This window comes from Camponotus floridanus, unplaced genomic scaffold (genome assembly GCF_003227725.1).
Source record: "Camponotus floridanus strain SB8 unplaced genomic scaffold, Cflo_v7.5 scaffold59, whole genome shotgun sequence".
Classification (NCBI taxonomy): domain Eukaryota; kingdom Metazoa; phylum Arthropoda; class Insecta; order Hymenoptera; family Formicidae; genus Camponotus; species Camponotus floridanus.
In genome coordinates this window covers 104,574-113,944 of record NW_020229758.1, presented here as the reverse complement: position 1 = coordinate 113,944, position 9,371 = coordinate 104,574, and the positions used below count along the sequence as shown (strand labels likewise).

General features: G+C 29.9%; 3 protein-coding genes across 8 annotated transcripts in view; 1 reads left to right on the top strand and 2 right to left on the bottom strand.

Moving 5' to 3' along the window:
* The first annotated feature begins 273 nt into the window (after positions 1 to 273).
* LOC105255973 (nuclear envelope phosphatase-regulatory subunit 1) lies at positions 274 to 1,442 on the top strand. Of its 2 annotated transcripts, none has more exons than XM_011265562.3 (4): positions 274 to 460; positions 710 to 781; positions 1,040 to 1,174; positions 1,255 to 1,442. In XM_011265562.3, the coding sequence occupies exons 1-4, from the start codon at positions 289 to 291 to the stop codon at positions 1,410 to 1,412; spliced, it is 537 nt and encodes a 178-aa protein (XP_011263864.2). In that variant the 5' UTR covers positions 274 to 288; the 3' UTR covers positions 1,413 to 1,442. The 2 variants fall into 2 exon arrangements, with proteins under 2 accessions (XP_011263864.2, XP_011263865.1); XM_011265563.3 differs by having other exon boundaries at positions 288 to 470.
* LOC105255975 (regulation of nuclear pre-mRNA domain-containing protein 1B) lies at positions 296 to 6,409 on the bottom strand. 3 transcript variants are annotated; one of them, XM_011265565.3, is made up of 6 exons: positions 6,070 to 6,409; positions 5,149 to 5,450; positions 4,814 to 4,948; positions 4,006 to 4,281; positions 3,575 to 3,725; positions 296 to 479 (listed from the first exon to the last, which is right to left on the bottom strand). In XM_011265565.3, exons 1-5 carry the CDS (start codon positions 6,218 to 6,220, stop codon positions 3,576 to 3,578), a joined length of 1,014 nt encoding a protein of 337 aa, XP_011263867.1. In that variant the 5' UTR covers positions 6,221 to 6,409; the 3' UTR covers positions 296 to 479; position 3,575. The 3 variants fall into 3 exon arrangements, with proteins under 3 accessions (XP_011263867.1, XP_011263868.1, XP_011263866.1); XM_011265566.3 differs by lacking the exon at positions 296 to 479 and adding an exon at positions 2,262 to 2,649; XM_011265564.3 differs by lacking the exon at positions 296 to 479 and having other exon boundaries at positions 3,099 to 3,725.
* A 1,888-nt stretch (positions 6,410 to 8,297) lies between these two features.
* LOC105255972 (zinc finger protein 423) overlaps positions 8,298 to 9,371 on the bottom strand; it is a 78,132-nt gene continuing 77,058 nt past the window's right edge. For 2 of the 3 annotated variants that reach the window (XM_020029008.2, XM_025412912.1), the window contains one exon: positions 8,298 to 9,260. In XM_020029008.2, the coding sequence (XP_019884567.1) occupies positions 8,916 to 9,260 (345 nt within the window). In that variant the 3' untranslated portion in view covers positions 8,298 to 8,915. The remainder of the gene's footprint in view (positions 9,261 to 9,371) is intronic. The other variant, XM_011265561.3, reaches the window with a different exon arrangement.

Genomic DNA, 9,371 nt, shown 5'->3' with positions numbered 1-9,371 from the left:
TATCTTTAGTTCTCCATTTTTCAAAATCAATTAAATTAAAATATATTTTACATACATACATTCATATATTTAATATTTAAACTGTCAAATGCATTTCTCAACGATGACAAGTTTTTATTAATATAAAGTAATGTGTACATCGAGATAATAACATCGCGAAAAAGAGCCAACAATTCTTGTGAATCGATTTAACATGTCTTTTTTTAAGGGCGGATAAGCTATAATATCGTAGGAATTAATTTTGAAGACTTATCGATACAATACCTATCGAACGAAGATTTGCGAGAGATGATTCGATTATTTCAAGACTTTTATTCCTGGGTCATGACACAAATATGGGTAGCTCCTTGTGTATACAGTGCGTTATTTATCCGTCAATCATCATCACGTATTGCACATATCCTGATTTTTCCGGATGAATATCCTCATTCATTAAGCAATCATGTCGTTGGATCAAACAGTATGTGAAGGTAAAATACCTACATGTTAAAAAAAAGAATTAATATTACATGTAAACAGTCAATCGTAAGTTGTAATTAATTAATGACTGTGTTTCATATCTTTTTAAATTAAAGATTATGAATGGAGAGAAAAAGTCTTGATCACTTCCAATTATTGATGTATTACTTAACTATTTCATAAATAAATGATCCTATAATTTCGAGGTTATCTCCCTCTCAAGTTTAATTCCTGCCTTCTACAATTTCAGATTTGAAAGCTTTTGAGAGGCGACTTACAGAAGTTATTGCTAGTCTACAACCAGCAACCACACGGTGGAGAAGTATGTTTTTTAATTTTGCTACACACTTATTGCTTTTATTTCACAAAAATGCTATAGAAGCAATCTATAATTACTTTATAATTACTATAATTCTATGTCATAGAAACATGTTTCTTGATTCATAATTTTTTTATATTTTATTGTTTTGATTAGATTCAATAAATTATTTTATTAAATCGATTAAGAGTTTCATATATTTTCTTTTAATTCTTTGTTTTGTTGATCACTTTAATAATATATACTTTCATATTTTTGCAGTGTTGCTAGGTTTGATCTCTATCTGTACTGCTATCGGTGCCTGGCATTGGCTAACAGATCCCAATACATCAGCAGTATCCTTTACACAGAGCTTATGCAATCATCCATTCTTTACAATGGCTAGTATAATATTAGGTACGTATAGAAATTATATCTGTATAATTTCTATACATATCTCACATAAGCTTACATTGTTATTGGAATTATTATTATAGTGATACTATTTATGATGGGAGTGCATAGACGAGTAATAGCACCTAGTATTATAACTCAACGAGCCAGAAGTGTGCTTGGTGATTTTAACATGAGTTGTGACGATACTGGAAAATTGATTCTGAAGCCCACTAGATCTCCGCATCCTCATGAGACTTAAAAAATATATGTATAAATAAATATATAAATATGAATATAAATATATTAGTATAAATTAATATGTATTGAAGAATTTATATATATTGTGATTTTTTTTCTTATGTTATAAGATATATTCTAAGATCATGACAAAATCTGGATTGTATATTTTAAGATATATTTTAAGACTTACTAGAATATTCTGTTGAATTATATATGTATGTATGTATGTATGTATGTATGTATGTATGTATGTATATTTTATATATACATATATAATATCCTTTTTATAGTCCATATAAATTTATTGACTTTGACATAATGTACAATGAGTATATATATAATGGAATGCTTTGTTCTTCCACATCATTGTGCCATGTCAATCTTGTATGTATCATTTTACTTTTACTTTTTATTGTTAAATACAAGTATATATATTTTAAACATTTATTTTCAATTAAATGCTGCATAAAAAATTTATCATTTAATATGAACATCCATGATGAACATAGAAAAAGAAAGCAGAAAGAAAATCACTTTACTCTTTATAGTATACTTGTATTAATATATGTTGAATCTATCAATATATTCAATGTACTATTTCAATTCTTAATATACATAAATTGTATTTCAAATGTAGTTCAATTACTAATTATATTATAGATTTATTAGATTAATAATGTAATTTTGTTATTTTTGTATTTGGGATTTAAAATTACTTGAAAATATATCTATTTAATATATTTAAAATTACTTGAAAATATATCTCACTTTTAGACTATTTATATATATTTAAAATTACTTGAAAATATATCTCACTTTTAGACATAAAATTAGAAAAAACAGTGTGTATAACGATCAAAACATTTATTCTTAATATTTCGCATATTACAATCTTTTTTTCTTTTTCAATATGCACGCAATTTGTCTTTTTAAAATAGTTACAATATTATCTATGAGGACTACCGTTCGCGTTTACAATCGGATATTTACGAAGATCGTCTCGTCAGTTCTAAGAAAAGTCGTACTAAACTACAGCGTATATACATGTGATGGTTATCCGAATGTATCTCGAAATATTATCTTCGATATATCGTTGATAAACAATGATTATTTAATTGAAAATACGTAATAAAACGTTTCTAATTATACAAAGGTCTGGTACGCAAGACCTTATCGCTTTTAGAAATATAGTAAAATGAAGGATTATTCCTTTCAATCCTCTATTCTGGATCTTCTTTCTTCTACTCTGAGCGATTCTGAAAATTCCAGAATGAAGGATTCGTAAAAATATAGATGCCCTTTCACTAACTCAGTGGAAAATCTCGGGTACTCCCCGTCATATAAATTTTCTTATGATTTCATAAGATGTGCATTTTTCATACAATTTATCATTTAGAAGCATTTCCGTTTATTTCACTTATAAGCATTTTATGATTTTCGTATTATTATGCTCAGTAGATTCGATGATGCGCAAATATAGCGTTTTTATACTATCAATTTGAAGGACAAATCAATTTACATATAATTAGGGATACAGAATAAATCGTATAAGTTCTGCAAAATATTTTGAGTTTTTCGGATATTGCCATTGCGCTGTAGGAACATTGTTATGATTCACACATCATATATATTATATATGATTATATATAATTATATATATATATATATAATTATATATATATATATATATATATATATGATTTTTCGCACGAGTCATCTCGTAAAAATGTACTTATATTAGCCGTATAGATATAGTACATGATTTTGCGATAAAGGATTCAAAAAGGAGCTGAGTGACTCGTCAATAAAGTATAAAAAAATTCAGAATTACAATGTAAATTTTTCGTATGTAATAGTTCTGTACCCTTATCACTCAGATATTCATTTCACTATCATTCATTATCATTCAGCCTCAATAACTCCAGTCTCGTCTCATTTATTAATATTTCCCCGTTTTATATTTTACGTTCATATACTGGTATATGCCCTGTATGGAGTTTTTCGTTATACTTCAGATTTATCAAATATTCCACAGTACAAAGTTATCATCGACGATAAATCCTTTGTTCCTTCACATCTCGTCGTCGTATAAAACTCTCATACTATGAATCTCAAATTTTCGTCTACTCACGCAAACTAAAGTAATAAACTATATAAACGCCACCCGCGTCACAAACTTACACTAGTGCATGGAAAACAGATCTCCGGCGGAAGGAAGAGGCGCCAGACCACCAGTGACGTCGGGCAATTGCGTTAAATCAGGAAGATTCGAAATATGAGACTTCACCTCCGATCGAACCGCACATACTTTCTTAAGCTTTTCCTTATAGTCCTACAAAAAATAGTAGTCCTCTATAATACAGAAACATGGAACTTATAAAAATGTTAGTAATGCAACCTTAACTCAATCAGTATTGTAAGACTAATTTGCTTTACAATATTTTAATTTTATGAATAGCAGTCTATTTTTAATGAATGAATCATGTACTATGTATATATTATATTATTAATAAAAAATACATTACAAAGAACACTTGTCCTAGATTTGACATAAATCTTATTGTTACTGCGAAGTTTACACATAAATAATAAAGAAAAAATGATAATTATACCTCTAACGTGCTTTGTGCCTGCTGAAGTAGTTGCCTCTGCGCCAGAGTATAGTCTCGCAGCATCGTTAGTAATCTTCTTCTATCTTCCATTTCGGCTTGCAGTCTTCCATTGTAATCGGCCAAAAGAGCAGCGGCCTCGTTTACCGCGGCACTTAATTGATCTGCGGCCGTTCGATCGGCGAGATTCGCGAGCAACGAGACCTCAGAGACTTCCGGTGGCAAGGATGCAATACGTTCCCTAACACCAGCATCCGAGGACGCGGTATTTTCCAGATCCTGAAAAGCATAGAAGGCATTAGTTTGATGACTATTTTAGATCTTTCAAATATTCACTATATTTTGTGGCAAATATCTTCATTCTAATGCTACATTTGATACAATATATTCTACTTATGTGAGATATAAATATGCGCAACAAAATTAATAAAAAAAAAAAATTTATAAAAAAGTACGGCATTGACAAAATAACACTTGTAATATTTTTTATACAAAAGCAAAGCATCGACTATACTAAAAATCAGCATCCACTCGAATTACTTTGCGGAAAACGAAGTTTTCAAGAAACGAAAGAAAAAAAAGGATACACAAATGTACATTTTATTGGAAGCAAGAAAAAAAAATTAAAAAAAAGCGGCTAACACAATCAAACAAAACAGACAATCGATAGGGTTGATATGTCAAAATTGTCAAAGCGTCTGCTGATATGCCTCATGGATTCAACATATATTTCCATATGAATAAAATATTTTATTGCTAATGATACAAATTCCGCATCATGATTGTTGTTTGTATAATTAATAAAATTAACCATTAACGCTTTGATGAGTTCCTCAGTTTCTGGTGGATCGCCAGCAGGAGTTCGTGGGCTTAACGTCACATGAAGCTCTTTGGTGCCATCTACCTCGACTTCAGTTTCCGATTTTTTCTTTTCCTTCTTCTCCTTCTGCAAGCAAACAATATATCAATTTCATATTTTTTAAGTTATAAATTATTATTTAAAAACTATAAATTTAGAAATTGAGATTATATTTGGAGATATAAGATTTGTATTTATTTATTTGTTTCTATACTAATATTAGTTGCAAATTGAAAGTTTTAATCATATACTAGAAGCTCTTATATATAATTTAAAAGAGAACATACCTTTACTTTCTCTATTTCAACTTTTGCCTTCTTTTTTGGCGGTGTTGCAGAATCTTTCTCAGTATCTGTGAAAGCTATTTTAAATTCTGATATTTGTGCTTTGTCATAGACTCCTCTTTCTTCCCATATTGTCAATAACCTATTTAATCGGTCCCTTGTCTTTTCATCAAAACCTTTCATATGTTCAAATGCTTTTGGTAAGACTGTTTCAAATTCCTTTCCAAACTCTGGCCCCTTCTTCTTGCTATTTTGGATGACATCATTTGCCAGATACATAAACATTAATTTGCGATTGTCCTTCACTGCAAAAATGTATGTAAAAAATTGTTAAACTTATATATATGTACTATCAATTTCCACATAAAAGGACAGACTCACAGATAATATTTTGCAAATAATAATACTTATACGTATAAATAAGAATCTATAACCTGGTACTACAATTTCAATTATAATCAAACTTGCATTTGCAAAACTTATTCTCACTTAGAGCCTCTCTTACAGCTTCAAATTCAAATACTTTGCTATTATAATATTCTTTTCTATGATGAACATTATTACAGTGTCATCACCATGTCATAATCTAATGATAATGACAATATCAAATATATTTTCAGAAATAAATTTAATATTTAAAACAATATATTTTTCTTATCTAGAAAACCAAAAGTAAATGATGCAAGAGTCGCTTATCCATCAAACTCATCGAAAGCGATTCTATACTAATAAAGATAATTTTCCAAACTACGAGACGACGCGATCAATTCGCGTTGGATGCATGGTGCAATCTAGTATAACCTAGAAACTTCAATGAACCTCGGCAATCTCGTCCTGTCGGAGGATACGTCCTACCACCTCGTCGAACTCGAGTACATCGGTTTCTTCGATCCAGCGGTAGGGAAACGACGGGATAATCATTACCTTTGCACATCTCCTTGAACCAGATCTTCACGATGGTCGGGTGGTGTTTTCTGTGATGTATGAGCCAGAGCGAGAGCGTCTGGATGCTCTGCTGCGATGGGTTGAGGTCCATCAGTCGTTTGACCAGGGCGCTTTCCGTGAACCCCGTCATCGCGTCAGCTGCGTGGGTCTCTGTCAGCGAGGGGTCCGCCGGGATCTCGGTACAACTTGGAGCTCGCTCCTCTCGCCTGATCGCCGACTCTGAGTTCCAAGAGTCGCGCGCAGCACGACATACGTACTCGAATACCGCACAACAGCTGAATCCGTATATCGTACGATGCGTTTATAGATGGAGAGAGCCACGAAGGCACGAGGCGCCTTCTGACGGATATTCGTGATATCCTGAGTGGATAACTGTAGGCCTTGATGTCAGCGTCTTTTGTGACTGTCGATAAAGAGGGCAATCCTCTTGCGATTATCCTGATTTTGTTTTAGATGAAGATACTTTTGGGGATCATTAATATTTAAATATGAATAATTTAAATATAGTTTATCCTTGATGGATGATAATTTTGACAAATACAATTCTTTTAATATTTTTTTGGCTATTTATATCAAGTACAATAATCATAGAAAGTTCGATTTTCTGTATTTATCATTTTACACTATTATCTTAATTGTTTGTATAAATTTTATTACAATTAATAAAAGATTTACATTAGAAGAGATTTATGATTAAGAGAATTATATTTTTTTTAATGTTATCATAATTAATGTGTTTCTTTTTTTTTTCTAATTTTGTTTCGAATTGGTGAATATGAAATATAAGTCTTATTAATTAAGTGAAAATTTTGTGATAATCTTTTAATAATAATTATCTTTTAAATATATCAAATTATTCATAATGTTTGTTGAAAATATCATACATAATTTTTCCCTGCAATTTTCCATATTTGAATCAGAATCTGTTATTTTTTTGAACTATATGTATATGTTTGGTCAGGAAAGCATTTCATGTATCATCATCAATTTATATTTCTTTAAATAAATATTTTTATCACTTCTGTAGAGTTCTTTTTCTTATTTATCAGTCCACGAAAATTTTTCATTAATCAAATATAGCAGGATATAACTTTTAGCATGTTAAAGTTAATTAAAGATGAAACTTAATAAATAGAATTCTACAATTTTACATACCAATTGTATTATTGATCGCTGTTTGCAGAAATCAATGAGATGCAAAGTAATATTTCAATACTACAATTTTGTTGAAATTGTATAATAAATCTGCGATATACATATAATTCTATTGTGAATTTATCTTTTTCAATATTGTGTTAAAAGTGATTGCTGATACATAAAAATAGTTTTGACAAAATAGACGAAACAACCCGATTTAGAACAATAATTTATTTGTATATAATATTATCTCAGATGGCTAAAATGGACAAGTTTATTATATACAATACCTATATGATTTGAAACAATAATTTATTTCATACAGAATTATCTTATCGCTATGCCTAATGGACAAGTTATTGCATCTTTTTTTTAAATACAATCCATTTCCTCCTTTTAGTCGATTTTCTTCTCTATTTCAAATCAATTTTCTTGTGAATTAGCATTTTCTTCTAGATGCAAAAAATTTAAAATTGAGGAAATTGATTGTATCAATAATTTCACATGGATCATTAACATATAAACTGATGGAACATTTAATAATATTTTCCTCCTATTATTTGTAGAATATTTACAAGCTTTGTTTGCGATAGAAATCATTAATTTCTATTGGATTTAATCTGACGATTATAAAGGGCTAATCGCAATCAATCGTTACAAGATTATTTTATCAATGAAATATAATTAGAAAATCGCAAAAAAGAAAACTGTAAATTCAATATGAAAATCTAACATTACAAATACAATATGTCAATGTTGTACTTGTACAATGTTAATTAGAGTAAAATTTAATATAGCCATTTAATATATACAGTTGAAAAGTTTCAAACTTTTCCTTGATTTTTTTTAGTCAAATTTTATACTTGTATTTATCTTGCTCATAGATCTTACATAGATCAAATATAAGACAAATCAAAATATCTCACATTTATAAAGAATTTAAAATAAAACCGTATCAATATCTAAGTTTTGGTTTGCATCACTTTTCTTTTCTCTTAAAGTTTAAATATTAACATAATTATGTTATATAACATAAAATTAACAGCATTTATAAACTTGATATATATGTATATGTATATATATAAGAGCATATATGTTTTTAAGACGCGATTGTTTTAATTTTATCAATTGGGCGAACTTTGATAAAGTAGACAGCTTCGTCAATCTTTGACGACAGATAGGAAAGAAAAAATTAACTTCTACGCTTTATTTCTCTAATTAGGATCAAACATACCTGTTCGAAACAATAAGATGAATATTCTCGTCAAACTTAACGCGAACAAACTTATGTGCTGCGGAAACATCAATATTTTACTTCTAAATTTGAAACTGATATATAAGAATTTGAGGATAAACAAGATACTAACGATCCTTCTACCTGAGAAAGGCATCGAAATCTCTTATATATTAAAATTTTATTATTAATATGTAAAAAACTAACCATCTGGAATAATCACTTTCTTGATAATACTCTTAATTAATACTGTATGTGTGTGCGTGTGTGTGTATACGTGTGTATATGTGTGTGTGTGTGTATCGAACTTTTATTTCACAAATTGTTTTTTAAAAGAATAGTATAGAATATTCGCCGCTGATAGTAGCGATGAAAAACTTAATGATTGGCTAACAAGTCCTTAATAATCAATTAATCCTAAATCAGAACGAAATGTAACGTTGACCGAAGAAAGTCACGATGTCAGGTTGTTGGATGTCGTCTCAATATCTACTTCCGTCTTCAATTTTTGCTCCTCTCGTTTAACTTCTTTTTCCTCCTGTCCTATCTGGTCGTCTACGTTCACTTCCTCCTCCTCTTCCTCTTCCTTGCTTTGCATTACTTCCTCCTTCACCGTTACACCACCATCGGACTCACGATTTTTCATCTCGTTTTCGGCCGACGAAGTATGAATCTCGTCTCTTGAACGGTGAAAAGTCAGTATGTGGTGATCTAGTTCCGCATTGAAAAAGAATTTGAGCGTGCACTTGGGGCAATCGTACGGTCGCGCGCCCAGACCGTGTTCTTGTAACAGGTGACTCTGCAAACAAACACATATTTGTATCTGAACAAAAAAAATAATAAATTGCTATTTTATGGCATATGTTAATTCCATTCTGTTTGTAACACGAAAAGATGTTTATTTAAAAGC